Source organism: Kryptolebias marmoratus, linkage group LG3, assembly GCF_001649575.2.
Source record: "Kryptolebias marmoratus isolate JLee-2015 linkage group LG3, ASM164957v2, whole genome shotgun sequence".
Taxonomy (NCBI): Eukaryota; Metazoa; Chordata; class Actinopteri; order Cyprinodontiformes; family Rivulidae; genus Kryptolebias; species Kryptolebias marmoratus.
The window spans coordinates 7,389,856-7,409,513 of NC_051432.1; the positions used below are offsets into that span (position 1 = coordinate 7,389,856).

At 38.6% G+C, this 19,658-nt stretch overlaps 1 protein-coding gene across 1 annotated transcript in view; it reads right to left on the bottom strand.

Annotated features, from left to right (window-relative positions):
* Window positions 1-4,240: 4,240 nt before the first annotated feature.
* Window positions 4,241-19,658, bottom strand: part of si:dkey-92j12.5 (multiple PDZ domain protein) — a 60,990-nt gene continuing 45,572 nt past the window's right edge. Inside the window, exons 28-44 of the mRNA XM_017425813.3 lie at window positions 17,988-18,196; window positions 17,527-17,618; window positions 17,331-17,454; window positions 17,143-17,241; window positions 16,263-16,337; window positions 15,807-16,151; window positions 15,459-15,542; window positions 14,394-14,587; window positions 13,435-13,582; window positions 13,239-13,310; window positions 12,920-13,016; window positions 12,782-12,822; window positions 12,462-12,584; window positions 11,348-11,452; window positions 8,463-8,566; window positions 8,124-8,247; window positions 4,241-7,059 (exon numbers count right to left, since the gene is read on the bottom strand). Of these exons, the coding sequence (XP_017281302.1) occupies window positions 6,913-7,059; window positions 8,124-8,247; window positions 8,463-8,566; window positions 11,348-11,452; window positions 12,462-12,584; window positions 12,782-12,822; window positions 12,920-13,016; window positions 13,239-13,310; window positions 13,435-13,582; window positions 14,394-14,587; window positions 15,459-15,542; window positions 15,807-16,151; window positions 16,263-16,337; window positions 17,143-17,241; window positions 17,331-17,454; window positions 17,527-17,618; window positions 17,988-18,196 (2,183 nt within the window). The 3' untranslated portion in view covers window positions 4,241-6,912. The remainder of the gene's footprint in view (window positions 7,060-8,123; window positions 8,248-8,462; window positions 8,567-11,347; window positions 11,453-12,461; window positions 12,585-12,781; window positions 12,823-12,919; window positions 13,017-13,238; window positions 13,311-13,434; window positions 13,583-14,393; window positions 14,588-15,458; window positions 15,543-15,806; window positions 16,152-16,262; window positions 16,338-17,142; window positions 17,242-17,330; window positions 17,455-17,526; window positions 17,619-17,987; window positions 18,197-19,658) is intronic.

The window sequence follows — 19,658 nt, forward strand, 5'->3', positions numbered from 1 at the left end:
TCAAATTTATGACACTATTTATCCAAACTGAGGAAGTTTAAAGAGCTATAACAGATAAAATATTATTTGTTCTTAATCTTAACTCTCTCTTTAAGCTGATGATGAATATGCGAGTAGAGTAGTTACTGGTAAAATTTACAGTAGTACAAGTTCTTGTTTCATTTATTTGCAATTAAATGCCAAAAGTGATTTAGGACTAAATGAAAAAGATATAAATAGCTGTACCTCTGTATTATAGCTATTTATGCAGCCAATGTAATGTTTCTTCTTTATTCATGTTTTTATTTTAAAGATAAATAGATAGTGGCACAATTACAGACTGGTTACCAGTGTTCCAATTTCTTGTCCACTTCTTATTTAACCAAGGCTTCCATTAAGTGAACAACATGCAGGACTGTGTGAACAGACCGCAGACTGATCTTAATACAGGCCTTTTCCTGCTGGTGCAAATTTATTTGTCTGAAGCCTCAGGCCATCTGGCAAATCACACCACTTAATGGTAATCTTCTGTCCAATGAGCCTGATTAATTCAGTGCATATTACCGTGGCTCGATAAGAACACATACATCGCCCTCATGTGGACTCAATGCATTACTGCAAGTGAGGGGAAGAAAATCACAGCATTGGATGTTTCTTCATTTTGAACATGAATACATGAAACTAGGACAAGCAAAAACCTTATTAAGCCTTTGGAGCCAGAAGACCTCAAAAGTGTAAAAAGAGAAACTATTTTTTACATTTAAAATTCTGATACTAAAATACAAAATAACAGTTTCAATATGACCAAGTAACTATACATAGTACTGTATATGTGAGTGCATATCTCTCTCCAGTTGCAGCTTAACATAAGTGAAGAGATTTTCTGGTGTTTATTGTGACCTCCTTCCAAATTGTCCACTGCTTGGTGCAAATGTAGGCCTTGACCAAAGCTGAAAAGAAATTTAAATGAGTGGTATGACACAGTGCACATAAATATATACATATAAAAGAATGCTTCAGTCATGTTTTGGCTTTTCTTTATCTGCTAGAAAAAGTCAACAGTTACATCAGATTCCCACTGAAAATATAGCAGAAGCACCTGGCCCTGCATAATTCCACACAAGCATGCACAGCGTGCACATTTTATGATCCTGTGGGGCGTTTTGGAGGCTCAAAGCTTGAGCTTAGATGTCATGTCCCACCTCAGGTTGCTCTGGGGATTTTGATGATGGTGATGCAGTTTCATTTGTATTATTCAGGGGTACACATTGTGACTTTAATGACAAAGATGAGCTTTTCTTTTAAGACAGCCACCCCCATAAAACTGAAAGAATGTTATTTCTGAGAGAAGATAAGTGTAATGCATAACTTTTTAAATGGGCATGGACAAAACTTTAATGCATTTTCTTTTTTATCCAATTAAAAATTATGTGTATGAGTGACAATCTGAAGCAGTGTTTTTTTAATTAAAAGCATAAAATATGACAAATTACAAGAGTAGTTCAGATTTTTTGAAGTGGTTATGAACATTTCTATCTTACTTATTGTAGATAGCTCCTCTAATTACCTTAATTTAGAGGAAGGATGATGATGTACAAGCAGGGTCAAGATCAAAGTCATTGATTAATCTTACCCATAAGGACAACCTGTAAGGGCCTCAAAGTGATCATTTTCACCTAGTATATCCTTCTAAAGCATCAACTGGAAGACTAGATATACTGTTTGCTGAGACATTCTGAAAGAAATGCAATCAAAGAAATATGTACAATATAAATGGGTTGTTTTGGGTGTGAAGTCACTTTCCATTATATGGCATTTTTGGTTTAAAAACAACACTATGCAAGTTCCCTTGCACAAGTACCTGGATGAGCATCTTGACCAATAACTGAAGCCAAATGAGCAGCCATGTAAAGGTTAATAAAATAGCTTTTGCATGAACTTCTATAACCCCAATTCTGGCAAATAGTCAGTAAGAGGATTGGGTATAAAAAGAGCATTTTAGAGAGACTGAATCTCTCAGAAGTAAAGATTTTTCAGTGGAATACTGAGAAGACTTTGAAAATCCTATCACTTTCTGTTCATAATATCCTAAAAAGAAAAAATTACAGAACTCTTTGGCTATGTTTACACTGCGGTCACTTTGAAAAACATTGGATATGTATCTGATTCAGTACCACATACGAAAAAGACTTGGGCATGATATGAAAAAAAATTGATTTGTCATGTTCATCTTAGGATGTAAAATTCTGATATATGTTGCTTAGGGACAAAACAAATTTGGATTGGGTCGCAATTGTCAGCAGTGTGAACGTAGCTTTAGTGTGCAAAGGACAAGATTGAAAGTCAGTATTAGATGCCAGTGATCTTTGGGGCCTCAGATGGTACTGCATGAAAATTGGGTCTGATTCTGTGCAAATCATTGTTTGTAAACACAGTTCAATGCCAGCCACAAATGCTGGTTAAATCTCTATCATGCAAAGAAGAAGCCAGAAATGACCATCCAGAAATGCAGCCATCTTCTTCAGGCAAAAGTGCATTCTAAATTGGAATTGGGGTTGCATATTTTTTAAAGATTGGAGCCGTTTTAAGACAAAAGCAGTCTGCTTTAGTCGAGGTCCTGCGCAGACAAGCCATTATCTCATCAGTATGTTTAGATTTAAACTGTTTCTCCAAGCTGAGATCATTCGAAGACCTATTTACAACAGGTAAGATATTAATTTCTTATAACCCTTCACAGAACCCCACTTCAAAACACGTGAACTATTCCTTTACTGTCTAAAGGAGTGAAAAGTTGATATTCTGAATGGAAATTTTTATTTAACCTGCATACTATTGTTCAATAAAAGTGGAAAGTTTTCAAACTCCTAACCCCCGGGATGTGCAGTGCCTGCCTTCAGTAACTGTTTGACTGAGTGTAATTATTTTTTGGCTTCAGGCGATGACACAGAGGGAAAATGATTGACATGGGTGTTCATGGTTGGATGTACCAAGTTTCCAGCGAGTCCAGCTCACTTCCTTGTGATAACGTCAGCTCAGAGCTGGGGAATGGCGTGAAGATGGTGCCACCTAAACTTATACCTGCAATTAACAGGAACACTTCGGTGTGTACAGTCATTTCAGATTCTTCCTGTTGGGATATTTTTATCTTGCTTTGAGAGGAGCAGAATTTCTAGACTCAGCACTGGATTGAATAACTTTGGATTGGCATTTCTGCACTGCAGGATGATATCCTAAAAAAAGAAAAAAAATCCTTTTCATTTAGTCCTAAATCACTTTTGGCTGTTCTTTCCAAAGCGCCGGGTTACACTGACAGCAAAAAGACACATTCCCGTGGCTGTATGAATATGGGCAGACTTGGCAGTCACACACAGAACAATCATTTGGCCACGGTTACCCTCCTGAGACTGAGGATCGTTAGTGCCGTTTGAGCCTACTCTCAGGAGACTTATTTTATGCTGCAGTATCAACTTCACTGAGGGTGTTTGGAGCTGAAGAACATAATCTGTTACCTGCTGAATTTTACAAACACAGTGGGAAAGGTGAGAAGGGCCACGTGGCGAAGAAGTCAACAAGAATGTTCCTCATAAATATTAAGGGGAGTGAAGTTTGACACTGCATGGGAAAACCAGATCCTTTTTTTTTCCTTTGTGAAAAAGAAGAAATGTTTAACTGCACCAATCCCTCACCGAAACACACTTCACTCACCTACTCTGAAGAAATGCTGATGTATTTTAGATTTCAAACAACAAATGATAACTATAAAAACTCTGTTTTTCAGATTCAAAGAATGGAACCAACTTGAAATGCACAAAGGCCTTATTGTCATTCCTCTACTCTAAATAACCATTCTCATACAAGCAGGCAAGCAACTGTTCTTGTGGACCAGGATGAAGCAGACTGCGATGGCTGCCTTTCAATAAAGCTTGCAATGTGAACAGATGGCTTCGATTAATGCAAAGGCTCCAGACAGGCTCTCCTGAGATGACTCCCGTTTCCTAAATGAGACATTTGTGGGCAATAGTATTGTTTGTTAAGTTGTCACCACTTCAACCAGTGATGTAATTGAGAGTCTGTGGCTTTGGAAGTCAAAAAGTGTGACATCATCTTACTTATCCCGGGACAGTTTCTGAGAAAGACCTCCTGTAGAAAACGTCCAAAGAGAAACAATGAGGTTTTCCTGACTGTGATTAAAAACACACATTCATACCTTTTATATATGGTTATCAGAAAAACTAAGTAAATAAATCATAGAGGTGGTAGATTTTTTTTAATACAAAATTCTAACAAAAGGACATTTAATACAGAGATTAGATGAAATACAGTGCTACATAATGCACACAAGCGTGAGTCATCTGGTTATGAGAATCATTTTAAATTAAACAATAGGAATTACACAAAAACAGTTTATATGAATAAAATTATACAAAAAGGTTTTATAGAGGGTTTCTAAATAAGGATTGTACATGACACTACAGCAACACTCAGAAGAGAAGTTTGGCCATCTTGAAGTGGGTTTCTGTGTAAAATATCTTACCTGTTGTAGACAGCTTTTTGAACAAACTCAGATCAGAAAAAGAGTTTAATTCTGACCTGACTGATGAGCTAATAGCTAGTCTGAACACAATGGGTTACTGTTGCCTTAAAACAATTCCAGTCTAAATTAGCTAATAATTGGCTAGTGTTAGGATTTGAGTTATTTTTTGAGTTTCTTTTGTTTCTTGTTTTCCCCGTGTTTAATTTTAAAATGTAAGTTGTTGTGTTGTTTTGCTCCCTGTGCCCTCTGTGTCCCGTCATTATTCACGTGTCCTCAGCTCATTACTTGTCAGCCTGCCGCACCCATTTGCACCTGTCCCTCGCTTGTAATCAGTCACCTGTGTCCAATTCCCAATCACTTCCTCAGCCTCCACCTGTCACTGGTTCATTGTTGCACACATGCACTGTTTAGGTTTCCTCGTGTCGCCATTCTTGTGAACCCAACAATCTGTAAGTTTTTGTTTTTTAGTTTTTGCTGTCATGACAGGTTTTTGTTTTTGTCTTAATTTAAATAATTTAGTTTTCTTTTGAGCCCTTCTGTGTCCGCCTGCATTTGGGTCCAAATCCTTGAACCACCATCTAAACCAGCAGCTAGTTTCAATAAACACACTTGGATTGCTGCTGTTTTAAAACACCTTCAGTTTAAAACATTTGACAGTGGTTTATACAAAAGCTATTTTAGGTATCTTTCATAGAATTCTGTGGTTATTTAGAAGCTTAAGAAGCACGAGCAGTGGCAACATGTAACACTTTTGGGTCATCTAGAGGTTACATCGAATAGGAAATTTCTAATAATTATTATGAAATAACTACGTAAAGCAAAAATAAAGGTGTAGTAAAAGCTTAAATAATAGTGTTTGCATAAACTGCTGTAAAATTCTAGAGACTGGAACTATTTTAGAATGGCAGCAATCCACTTTGGAAGCATAAACTGTAAAAAACATATAGACCTTGGAACGTAACCTGAACATTGAAACTGAAAGGGACCAACTTCCCTGTAGACGTGTTTCAGTTTCAAGTTTTAAGTCCTGTCCCTCCATGTAAACAAATGGGACATACAGTACCATGTTGAATCACATAGTTTTTACCTTGCTGTTCTAAGTTCAAATATTTGTTTTTCTAATATGTTTATTTGCAGTTAGTTGTTTTATTGAAAAAAAAAGTTCATGTAACACCATGATTGGGAAAGTAAGCGGGACTTAAACCCCCCTATCACTATTGTGCAGATGTTGGTTCCAAAACTACAACACGATAGCTACATAAAAACAGTTCCTGCTGGCTTCAATTCCCAACAATGACATTTGGTCTATTAGTATGATATGTCTATAGGAACTAGCAAATATTAACTCATCAGTACATCCAAAGAACACACTTCAAAATGGATTGCTGTCTTTCTAAAACTCAAAATTCTTTAAAACTTTTCAAAATTGTACAAAAAATTGGCAGCAGTTAAAAGGTTTATAAAATAGCATTCTGATTAATTTCTATGAAATCTTAGGTCTTAGCTAATTTGGAATAAATATCACCTCAATCGAGCCAGAATTAAACTCTTTTGCTGCAAACTGAGGCGATTCAAGAGGCAATTTACAACAGGGAAGATGTGATATAAACCTAATTTTACAAAGAAATCCACTTCAGTTTGGCTGAACCTTTCCTTTAGTCTCAAAAAGCAGCAGCTTCAGATTGAAACTATGAAAACACAACTGAAAATGACTTCATTCCAAGCAGCTGCTTTTAAAGAGACATGACAAAATGTGTGTTTAACTGTAACATGAGGTGAATACTATTGCTAATTATCAGTTTTTTTTGGAAATTATGACACATCTTTAATCACTGTGATATAGGAATGTGAAGAAACTAGGCTTTGAAAGTCAATCTAAGACGTTGTTGCCATAAAAAAAACATTGGCAGAAGAACTTGGCATGTTGTGGGTCTTAGAGGAGTTCACCTCTGATAGAACAGAGGTCGATGGAGAGGATAAATACTGCACATGTGACACTTTGTTTTCTTGTTTTTATCACGTGTGTTTGTTAGTCTACATCAGCGTAATATCTGTGAACAGCAGTTTATTCATAGATGTATTTATATAGACAATACTGCACATGAATGCACCAAATTTAAGTATGTAAATGTATATTAGCAAATCTTATGTGTGATGTTTTTATGAACCATTTTTTTTTAAGTTCAAGACTGTGGTGAGAAAATCCATATCACATACGGAGATATAAAAGCACATGAGCTGTGTTTGAGGTTAGAGGTAGCGTTTCCAAACTAAATACAGATCTTGTTAGATTTTCCCTCTATCACCCATGATTCTCCTCAGTCCTCCAAGAACAAGGCAGCTCCATCCAGAGTTGTTTTGGGAAGGTGAAGTCAAATTGGGCCACAGTGATCCTCATCTCAGGAGAGCACGGTGAGGACTACAGTTCCTTTGGTCTTTTTCAGGATATCCACAGCTTCGGCGTGAGTCACACCCTCCAGGCAGTGCCCGTTCACAGCGATGATCTGATCTCCACGCTTCAGCCTGCCATCTTCAATGGCTGCCCCCTTTCGAGAGCGAGAGAATTAAATTAGAGTTCACTTATTTCACCAGTCTGATGTCAATCGTGGTTTGCAAAAATGTGAAGAAAAGTTGGGAAAGTTTCTGAAAGGCAAAAACGACTAGAGTGTGTTACATTTTAAGTTGTAGTAGGGGTGGTCTATGAAGTTAATCAGTGTCCAAGCATATCAACTCCATTGGTTTCAGCAAATTTAGGCAGATGTAAAATGTACTGCCAAGATTATAGTAAAAAAAAAAAGTTGGAAAATTTTCAAAGAAGCATTAATATTTATTTTAGAATACAGATGTAACGCTGTTCTGGGGGATAAGACAGTCAGTAGATACAGGATAAGAGATTAAAATATCTTGTAGCACAGGTGAAGTTTTTCGTCAAACAAATTTTAGTGCAATGTTCCATAGAACATAGGAGGAAACTGAATGTGTGGTCAGAGAGGTCAGATGAGGTTTGACTTGTTAGAATCATCCACACTGTTTTAGGGGAGAGATGCAGCAGCCTCTTTGAGCATACATCAGGTACATCAGTGACCATGAAATGATCTTAGTGAAGGTATTATTGATGCAGATGAGTATATTGGTACTTTGGAGAAACATGGAATCCTATAAATGCAGCAATTCTCCTGTAAGGTAAGTGATTATTTCAGGGAGGTTAGATCACTTGATTGACCAACCTGTATTTGAGGTCTGTCTCCTGTTAAATATGTTTCACACTCAAAAGCATTCTTTCTGCACTTGGGGCTTTCTAAAAGGTTCAAACCAACTAACGAATTGTACATTTACATTTCTTATTCCATTTGCAAAGTCCCCAACTGTAGAGAGAATGAGTTCTGCAACTACAAGTGAGAATTAATAACTAACTAACAAGACGTTCTTGTTCACCAGCTGTTCCAAGCACAAACAGAAAACCATAGTCAGTCTCTCCATTTCTTTCTCTTATATAAACATTTTCTTTTAAGTGAAGAAGTTCCCCAGATCTAAATGTTGAAAAAAAAAATCCAGAGAGACTTGATGTTAAAAGATAAGAACATCCCTCCACAGAAGCTGGTTTTCTCACCTTGTTGAAAATAGTTTTGACGTAGATGGGCAGGTCCCCGTGAGGGCTGCCAAACCCTCCTACGATGCTGAAGCCCAGGCCTGACGAGCCCCTCTCCAGGGTGATGGTCTTATACATGCGGGGACTGTGGAAGATCAGAATGTGGAACAATGTCTGTACACTCCCAAACATGCTGCCGTGTCTGCCTTTTGAAGGCACATGTTGCATCAGCTCTGCAGTAAAGTGAGCTGCAGTCTACTTTAGTCCTTTTTTTTGTTTTTCAAGTGATCAAACCAGGAGGAAAAACAAGGCAAAGCCAGAAAGCAGAGCACCTGGAGACATGCATAAAGAGACTCCTACCAGAAGGTATTGTGTGAGCGGGTCATGCTGCTTGTTAGGTCTGATGACCTGACATCCTCACCGCTGGGATTCTGTGGGCTGCATCTATCAAACCCTGCTGTCACCTAGTCGTATACACATACAAACACACACAACATGTTATGACACTATAAACAGTACGGCAGGGAAATTCTGGACACTTCGGACATGTGTATTCCCTTTATTTAGGAAGGCATTTGGTTGTTGTTTCTTTGTATGACTTTCTGTCGGAAACAATAAAAACCTGCACCCCAGAGCAAAGACTAATCATATGAAGTAATGATCTAATATGATGTCTGATGTTCTCTTTACATCACTTTTAACTTTGACCACACAATATAAAAAAAACACTGTAAATCAAAGATGTAACAGGTGTGCTTTAGCGACTTGGTCACGATCATCGAAACCTGCTGTGGGCATTTAAAGTAGTGAGAGATGCAAAGCGGCTCTATTAACTTCCATTCCACTGTCCAAAATTGGAGCCAAAATGTCAGGTTTTTTTTTGGCTGCTGCCATATTGTGTTTTTAAGGCCAGAGTTTGTGTGCTAGGAATGTGGGGCCGTACACCCTCCCAGCCCACCGTCAGCCCACTGTCAGATTGTCAATCACAGTTTAATTTCACATTTTATTTTAGCCTCAAATATCTGATCAAAACACATTTCAAATAACTGTATAAAATCTGAACAAACAGCAGGAGTGTGAGAGCTACGTGAATCAACAAGTCAACACGAAAGTCAAGTCAACAAAGAAAGAAAGATTTACTGAAATTATTGAAGTCAATCTGATATAACTAACACAGCATTGTTCACAGACACACAAAGAAACACCATCTACACAAATTAACACATTTTCATGTTATTGACAAACATTCTGGCTCAGAACAAGTTATAAGGCGCCTTGCTAAAGTTTTCTTCAGCAGTGACTTTCTCTTTGCCACTCTTCCATAAAGCTCAGACTGCTGAAGAACCTGGACAACAGATGTTATATGTACAGTCTCTATCATCTGACCTGCTGAAGCTTGGACCTCCTTCAGAGTGCCCACAGGTGTCTTGGTGGTCTCTCTGTCACTATTCTCCTTCACGGTCACTCAGTTTGTGCTCTTGGTAGATTTACACGTCCCATATTCCTTCCATTACTTGATGATGGATTTAACAGAACTTACTGGGGATGTTTAGGACCTTGGAAATCCTTTTGAATCCATCCCCTGACTCGCAATTTTCAATATTCTCTTCTCCGAGTTGAATTAGGACAGTCACTTTAAAGCGGGTGAATATTTATGCACTTTCCTATTTTACATCAAATATTTTTATTTAATTGGTATTACTCTGTAGAAACTTTGTTTCATTTTGACACTAAAGGGTTTTTTAAAAATATTTTTTTGTAAAGAAGGCCAATTTATAGGGATCATGACTAATTTATGACAGCAATAAAAGCAGAAAACATCCAAGGAACTGAATACTTTTGCAAGGCACTGTAGCTGACAATATGGCATAGTCTCTTTCTTTAAAGTATCTGAATATTATCAGCAGACGCTCTTTCTCCAGGGAAACTGGCAGTACCATACTTAATAACTGAACTGAAACCTAATGACATTTCAGTTTTGTTTGCAATTGTTCAGACCTCCAGGCAACTGTTACTGTCTCTGGCAACATGTTCTATTCTGAAAAGATCCAAATGTGTTTGTGTTTTTTTCTCATTTTAATCTAATAAAAACTGGAAAACAACCCTACACCCTACTGCTGCATGAATGTATTTTTGCCTCCTGAAATACTGTTATTGCCTCTGCTATGAAAGGCAGGTGATCGTGTATTTGCCTCTTTGTTTGTGCACAAGTGTGCGTTTGTCCGTCTGTTAGTAAAATATAAGAACCACAGAACATATTTTAATGAAACTCCTCGAAAGTAATCATTAGATGCAAAATCTACAGCTGATTAACTTTTGGAGTCATCTTGTTTCGAGAGGGTTGCCTTTATAGCTGAGCAACTTCAGTCAACACAAAAATGACTAGAACTCAGTTTTACAGATATTAACCTTAAATTATGTGCAGATGTAGCCGAGAGTCATTCCCAACACGTACTCCAAGTGCTAACAGATCATGCACAAACTTCTCTTTTTTAAACTTTGGCATTAAGTTTTGGAGTAAACCCTGTTTGTCTGTTAGCAAAACATCCAATGAAAATTTCCGAAAGCAATCATTAGATGTATATCAATAATATATAAACGTTTGGATTTTCTGTTAGCAATATTTCTCATGAACCACTTGACAGATTTTAATGAAACTCACAGAAAGTAGTTATTAGATGCCCACCCACAACTGATTAACCTTTAGAGTCAAGCTGGTTCAAGATGGCCACCACAGCTAATCAACCCTGGCAAACACAGTAATGACTACAACTCCGTCAGTTAAACATCAACAGAACTAAAACTTGTCTTTTTAGCAGCTGAGAGTCATCCCCAACATTAACTGGGGGCTATCAGATCCCATAATATATTTGTTTAAACTTTACTATGCAAGGCGACAGTTGATATGCGTTCCTTAAAGGAATGTCAGGATAATTCCCAACTTACACACAATTCCTTAAAAAAAAGGTACATTTTCTCTCTTGCAGCACATTTTCCAGTGCCTTACAGATGTGAGCGCTCTTCCTGGTGAAAGTCTTTTATTAGACCTGTTCCTATTCTCAGCAGAGTCTTGTGGACTTTTCTAAAAGTAAAAAAAAAAAAAAGACCTAAGGTAAGCAGACGATGAAGCGTTACTGTCTCTCTTTGACAGCGCAGAAGAAGAATTTTGCTGACGCTATCACACAGAGAGATCCTGGCTGACGGTCATTACGCACTGACTACAGTATGTCTCACTGTGACAGCACCTGCAGAGTGATGGTTCCGGTGGTGTTCTTCAGCAGGGCTCCAGCCTGGTCATGAGTCATTCCCTCAGTGGACACATCATTGATGCTGAGGATCCTGTCTCCGGTCTGAACAACACACACACACACACACACACACACACACACACACACACACACACACACACACACACACATACAGATGCGCTCAAAGTTTTACTTCTGCTTTTGAGAAAAAGCCCATTGAGAAATATTCAAACCTAATCCACTGCACTCTTTTTTATCTCAAACTTTACTTATTTAAGGTTTTTTTATACGTTCATGTTCACAGATGTTGTGCTTTTGGAGTCTATGATTTAATCCTAAAGCAGAAGTCACCAACAAAAATCATGCAAGGGCCAGAAGTTTTCTTTGCGGACTCTGTGAAGAGGGAAAATAAAACTGGAGGAACTGCATTTTCTGTGAGACTTCGCTATAATCTGCTGAAGAAGCTAAATCTGAGTTGGTAGGGCTGAAGGAAGCAAAATGGTAGCTAAAAGCCAAAATTAGCTGCTCCAGCTAATTAGTATGTTTAGTAATATTTTATACTATATTTAATACGTTTTATTATTTGTTTTAATGATTTTAATGATTATATTTATTGTAGTAAGTTTCTTGCAAAATACCCAGAAAGTGTTACATTGAGAAATGACAATGTGCAACTTTGTACACATAGTTGACTAACCTGATTTGTGTGTGTCTGCGTGTGTGTGTGTTTAATATACATTGAGCCTGTATGTTGTTGAAAGACATTTGTAAGTTTCAGAAAGATAAACTTTTAGCTCATGTTCAGGGAATAGAAAATGTCGCACTCGCTTTAAACACAAGGTTGACCTTGAAAAGTGCAGCTTTAATGAGTCTGGAGTGGCCCACGGGCCACCAATTGATAATCACTGGTCTGAATGAGCTATTTATGTTTGAAATAGCTTGCATCCATCATAAATATCCTTTTGTCCAAAACTTCCTCCTCCTATTATATATGAGCTGAAAGAGTATGTGACTAGTTCATTTTTTGGTGAACCTTTAATGGAACGAATGATCAAAGATGATTTGTCACCATATTATGACTGAAACAAATATATATGTAACCATTGCTCACCTGCAACTCCTGTGTTTTGGCAGCCAGTCCATTGGTATCCATGGTAGCAATAAAAAGAGGTACGTTGCCATGGGGACTGCCAAGTCCTCCAGATAAACTGATGCCCAGATTGTCACATGGATCCTTTAATAAAAGCAAACATACAGTAAAAACCTTGTCATTTAATGCATGAATAAACATATAGCCTAGCCTAGCCTAGCCTAGCCTAGTTGGTTATCTGTAATTTGACCTTGTCTCCTGAATTACAAGTATGAAATCCTTAACAACACAAGATTCTTTCTTGTACACAAATTGGTCAGACATTATTAACGTTTGTTTACCTTTTGTACAGTTACTTTTCTGATGCCAGGGTCTTGCAGCACTGCAAGAAGTAAGAAAAGTAAAAAATTGGTTTTGTTGAAAGAAAATGGAGATGATTTTAATTTTAAGAGTGAGAAAAAGTTATCAAAAGGACACACTGTAGCTTCCTGATTTGTTATCTGTCTCCCTCTGGTGGCCAAAGGCTGCATCACATCCACTTGTGGGTGCCAGACTGGAACAGTCAGAGTCTTCACTCTGGATAAAACAAAACTTAAAATATTCCTACGTTTACAGAATAATACCGTTAAAATGATGCAGAGGGCTCACACTTGAACTACACAGAAATGGCGCATTAAGTCAAAGTTATCATTGCACTTTCTCTTGTTGCTGCATTGGTATTGTCTGATAGCCTCATGCATTTTTATATTTAGTTTCCCATCGCTGATTAACCCCAAGCAGGCAAGAGAAACAGTTTACCTGACATCTCTTAGAGTACTGCACCCCAGCTTTAAAACGGGCAACTTCCAGGTGAACGCATCCAGTGCAACTCTGAGAGTAAAACAGCATGTGACAGGAAGGTTGAGGCAAATAAATAATTTAAAACTATATATGTATGCATGTGTAAATAAACACAGAAATCTTTGTAAGGTAACTAAGTGTGAGCAAGTCGTACCTGCAGAAGCTTCTGTGCGTGCTCCTGAGACGCCGCACGAACATCCTCCTCGTTGATTGACAGAATCTGGTCACCGTGCGACAACCTTCCATCTGAATTTGCTACGCCTCCTCTGATGATTTCTGACACAAATATGCCCGTGTCATTGCTGTACGGAGAGAACTGGAGTCAAAAACTGCTGATCCGAGCTTAATCTTCGACCTGTAAGGCTGCAGTTTTCTGTGATGTCAAACTTGATTGTGAAGAATTAGAGCACAACTAAACTCTTTAGGAATAATAGTAAAAAGACCAATTTATGAGGCTATATCAGCACCTAAAGCCTGTATCTCACATTTTCTATTGCAGTTACAGTAAATTCTGCGTTATTGCTGATTTTGAGCAGAAAAATGGCTTGGATGTTTTCTGTCAAAGGTTTTTTTTTTTGTTTTTGTTTTTGTTTTGTTTTTTGTCAAAATACAGTTTTAGTGTTCTTGAGAAGGGTTCAAGATGCCTGTGATGACTATGCCACTGTTTTAAGAGAAAATTTGTCACAAATTCTCTGTAACCCTTCCGAAGCCCTCAAAAGAGAGAGAAAGCGAGATGTAGAGAAGCCCTTGTGCCTTCAGGTCAATTTGACCCAAAGGCCATGGGAGGGTTCACATTTTTAAGAGTCAAGCAACAAGACTCTGCCTCTGCGAATCGAATACCCCTGTGAAACCCCTGGGAACATTTCAACACATTTTGTAGCTCCCTTGCAAAGGCCATTCACCATCTAGTCTCCAAAAACTGCAGCTTAGTGAGATGCCACTCATGGTAAAGTAACACAGTACCTAAAGGATGTATTTCAGAAGGAAAGGAAAGCAAATAATAGCTTTACAGTGCAAGGAATAATTGAGATTAGCATTTTATAAAATGGACTCAAAGCTGCATGGGTTTCTGCTGCGAACTGATTAAGATAAGTTGGAGCAGCTCAGCTTTACCTCTTCCCCACCGTGGTGAATCCCAGTCCCTCTCCAGGATGAGGTATGAGCTCCAGACTGAAGACGTCCCACAGGTCCTCCTCCCTGTAGGCCTCCTGATGCCTGAAGACACACAACCGAACACGCTGCGTGGTGAGCCGCAGCACAGCAATGGCCTCGTCATGCGTTGCCTGCCGCAGGTCAATGTCATTCACCTGAGGAGATAAACAGATTAAAATTCTTTAAAGCAGGTATATTAAGTAATGGCAATTGAAAAGGTAGTCATGGCATGTGTTTTACTTTTAGAAAGTAACCATTAGTGAAACTGGCACTCTATGAAGGAATGCATATTATCCACTGCCTTGAATGCCAAAGTTTTAAACAAGGATCTTGCACAATCTATTAGTGTTTCGGATAAGTGTTGAGTATGACTCTCAGCTACTACCACATTGAGGTATGGTCCAGTATCTGTAAACATATCTGAGTTATACGCATTTATGTGTTTACTTACTAATGATGATTAGCTGTTGCAGCAATCTTAAATCAGGTCAACTCCAAAATTTCAACCGTTATACATGTACAATAATAATTTTCTGAGAGTTTCATTCAAATCTGTTCAGTGGTTCATGAGATATTTTGCTAACAGACAGACAGGGGTTAACTCTGATGATTAATCCCAAAGTTATAAACAGATCTTGTCTGATCTGTTAGCGCTTAGAGTATGTGTTGGGGATGACTTTTAGTTACTACCATACCAAAAATAAGTGCGCTAATTGTTAAATTAGCTGAGTTACAGCCATTTTTGTATTCACTAAGGTCAATTTGCTGTAGGGTCCAGCTTGACTCCAAAAGTTAATCAGTTGAAGATGTGCATCTAATAACTCAGTGTCATCAAAATCAGCCGAGTGGTTCATGAGAAATTTTGCTAATAGAAACACAAACAAACAAATATACCTAAAATTGTTCTAGAAATTTGTTAAAATAAATATATACACGTTTTTTTATAAAACTTGCCCACTCATAATAAATTTGCAGTTGCATGCTTGTTTGTTTTAACGTGTGTGTGAGAGTGTTTATCCATCATGCCTCTAGTATTTGGTCTCCAGCCTGCAGCCTTCCATCTTTCTGCGCCGCTCCTCCATCATTCACTTCATGGATTATTACTGCCCCCTGGTGTAAACATGAGAAATCCCTCATCATTACAGAAAACAATGTGACAAAAGAAAAAAATTATGCACATTCATTTTGTCTAATTGGTTGCAGTGAGGTTGTTTATTTTTGATTATCAAGAACGGATAAAAAGAAAAAAAAACGATTACACATTATTTTCTGGTTTAGATGTTGCTGCATAATTTGTACAAAATATAACAAATGATCCTTGACTGGAAGGGTTAATTAAAATGTTGATTTCAAATATCAGCTGCTTGTTCTCACCAGCAGAGTGTCGCAGCCTCCTACTATGCTGAGGCCCAGGCCCAAATTTCCTTTACTAATCTCGATGATTGTTTCCCTCCCAGCGACAACTGGGCAGCCCCGGAGGTCAGAATTTGGGGGAGGGGTGCTTAGACATTCAGAGCGTTCCATTGGAGAGGTCTGCATCGCATCGAGAGAAGAAGAGGGAGTTGGGGAGAGCTGAAGGACTTCAGAAGAAGCAGCAGGGAGGAAGGAAGGACAGGAAAGTGAAGAGGAGAGAGGAAGAGAAGAAGAGACAGAGACACTCTTGGAACGACTGATGGAGAGCTTGACAGTGACCCGGTGTTTGAGAATCAAACTGGACACCTGAATATAAAGAGGACAGCCGAGTCATAAATCATTGAATCATCTTGACCTTGAAGAGCATATTAAGCAGTATTTTTGTGTGTGTGTGTGTGTGTCTGTGTGTGTTTAAACCTTTTCCACTGACAGTCCAGCCACGGCTTCATCACCCACTGCGACGATTCTGTCTCCAACTTTTATTCTGCCGTCCTACATGCAGAAACAGGAACAAAAATGTTAAGCAGGAAGAATGTATGAAAATGTGTGATTAAAAGACATTAAAGGGATTAAAAATCAAAGACACCCTCTGGATAAATATATGCATTTGTGCTGCCTGGGGCCAAACATAAAAGCTTATTAACACGTGACAACTTCCTTTCTACAAAGCAGCAACCAACATTTGGAACTGAATCTAGTTTTAACATTTCCAGAAATACAAGCACACAGGAACCATTAGATTAAAGTATGTATTTAATCTGATAAAGGTAGGATTATTGATCAAACCACCGAGGACAGATGGATTGAAAAAAACTGTGAAATAATTTGCAACCCATGTGCTAAAAATACTTTAAAAACTAATTAAGTTATTGCAGTTGTAAGGATTAATGTGAGCCCTACATTGATGACACCTATATTATAAAGTAAACATTGCTTTCAGCAATGAATTTGGATTTATTTGCCTAAAATTATTTACATCACATGTCATAATTTATGGTTTAAAGTGTTTTTTTCTGGTTTGACTCATAATTCTTATATTTTTATTTAATCTTTAAATAAATTGACTGGAGTTCCACAAGGTTCTGTGTTAGGACTGATATTTTTGACTGTGTTTCTACCCTCGTCACAGCAGATATGATAAACACAAGTGCATTTGAAATACATAGAATCATATTAATATGATAAAACTTAAAAATACACAAAACTTAAATAACTGAAATTTAGTATTGTTGGCAATGAAATAATATAAATCTTGAATATTAATATTATAATGTTAACACTTTTTCGGAAGTCCCACCTTACTGGCAGTGCCGTGCTGAATTAGGGACCCGACTACCACTCCTCTGTTGGACTTGTCCTCACTGAGGCAAAGCCAAAGGCCTAGCCCTACATGGTCCTGGAGAGAGATGTGACATGCACAGCTTTAGGCCTGACAGCCATGACAAATTAAAGCCAGATCAAGCAACAGCAGTGACTGTTTTATACTTGAGGTAGGATGATGTGCTCAACGTCTCTGGAAAATCCTTCACCCTCTGCAGTGTCTGGCTGGGAGTCCAGGGTGTCCTCACACTCTTTCCTGATTCCCTTCACCAGCTGACCTGCCTTATTTCTAGTAATAGGACACATATTAAAACCTTGCTCCTTTTCAGTAAAAATTGTGATTTATTTTCAGTCTTTTTACCTGATAAGAATGATCTTGACTTTAGCTGGGGCATTACTGATGATCATAGATGCATTTTGGTGACTCCGACCATACAAGATCTGTCCGTTAATCTAAAAGAAGCATAATGTTAAGTATTTTTTTCCTCCACAACAAGAAGCCTAATATTTAAGCACTTGGAAATACCCTCTCCCCAGAAGTCATTCCCTTGAATCCATCCATCTCCTATATTCTTTTCTTTCTGCAATCTTTTACTTATTCTTCCTTCCACCTTGCCATAAGATTTCTGAATTTCCTCATGATTTCTAGCTTGTTCAGTCTCCCAATAACAATTCGAATGATAAATTTACTGTGCAATTACTTCATGCTTTTCATTTTATCCATAGCCAAATCACAACCTATCACTTTGACACTGAGTTTTTTTCCAAGGAACCAATGGGTAATCTTGAACAATCTTTGTTCTCCTTTACGCTCCTTCTTACCTCTAGTAGCTCATCCCCAACTTGTATCCTCCCGTCCAACCCGGCAGGCCCATGAGGCTCTATGTCTGCCACGTAGACGCTCATGCGAGCCCTGGAGCCCTCCTTGTTGCCTGTGAGGCTAATTCCCAGACCATGAGCTGCGGAGTCTTTCTCCAGCTCAATCATGTGGAGCTTCCCTGACAGGCTGCCATAGCGCTGAAGCATCTTCTCTAGGAGAGAGAGTGTTAACAAACAGGAGGTTGTTAGGGGAGGAATATAGTGGCTCAGCCAAAAAGTGTGGCCTACTACATCTAATGACTGACACTTGGAGGCATGTGGAGAAGCATTACACCCTGGAGGATGGTATGTGTGTGTGTTGCATTACACCAGGCAGGCATATCACACTTGCTGAGGGAAAGGAGGACAATGTCAGTGTTTCTGTTCAATGCACATAAATAATATAATTGTATACTGTGTGAAGCATGTGTGGTTGAATGTGTGTATGCCCTTTAAAGTTTAACTGACCTGTGGATATACTGTATGTTTTTGTGCCTGGATCTCAGTGGGGGGGGGTTAGAAACTTTTTGATGTGCCCATGTGAGTATATGTGTGATTATTTCCAAAAGTTTTCATTAAAATTAGTTCAGTGGCTTATGAGACATTTTGCTAACACATAGACAGCGCTGACTCCAAAAGGTCAGTTGCAAAATTCTAAATGAAGCTTTTGCACAATCTGTTTGCACTCAGAATATGTATTGTAGATTCGTCTCAGCTATTCCCACATCAATATTTAAAGAACTGAATTACTTATATCCAATTTTGTGCTTTTTAAGGTCAGTTGGCAATGGTGACCATCTTGAATCAGGTTGACGCCAAACGTTAATCAGTTATAGATGTATCCATCCTTCCATCTTCTTCCCCTAATCCGGGGTCGGGTCGCTGGGGTAGCAGCCTAAGCAGGGAGACCCAGACTTCCCTCTCCCCAGCCACTTGGGCCAGCTCCTCCGGGGGGAATCCCGCCAGCGTGTCCTGAGTCTTCCCCTGGGCCTCCTCCCGGTGGGACGTGCCGGGAACACCTCACCAGGGAGGCGTCCAGGAGGCATCCTCACCAGAAGCCCGAGCCACCTCAACTGGCTTCTCTCGACGTGGAGGAGCAGCGGCTCTACTCTGAGTTCCTCCCGGATGACCGAGCTTCTCACCCTAATTCTAAGGGAGAGCCCAGACACCCTGCGGAGAAAACTCATTTCAGCCGCTTGTATTCGCAATCTCGTTCGTTCGGTCACTACCCAAAGCTCGTGACCATAGATGACCATAGTTATAGAAGTACTTACAGTTATTTTTTTCTGTAGGTTTCATTAAAATGAGTTTAGTGGTTCATGAGACATTTTGTTAACACACACACACAAACATGGGCAAATATACAGACAATAATGTTTTTGCTCATGTTTATATTTGTGTGTGTGTGCATATTAGTTTGTCTGCCTTCACCTTTTAGCAGTGGGTGATAAAAAAAAGACTAATGGTCCAATTCAACAACTTCTTGCACCCAAATTTGCATTTAGCTCCAAGTTAATTCAGAAAACACATTCTGCAGGGCAAAAGCTATAGTTAAGCTTCAAAATCTTCTTTGAGAAAATAATTAAGCACCATTTTTTTTTAAGCTCGCATGAAACTGTGGTGCCAGATTTGTTT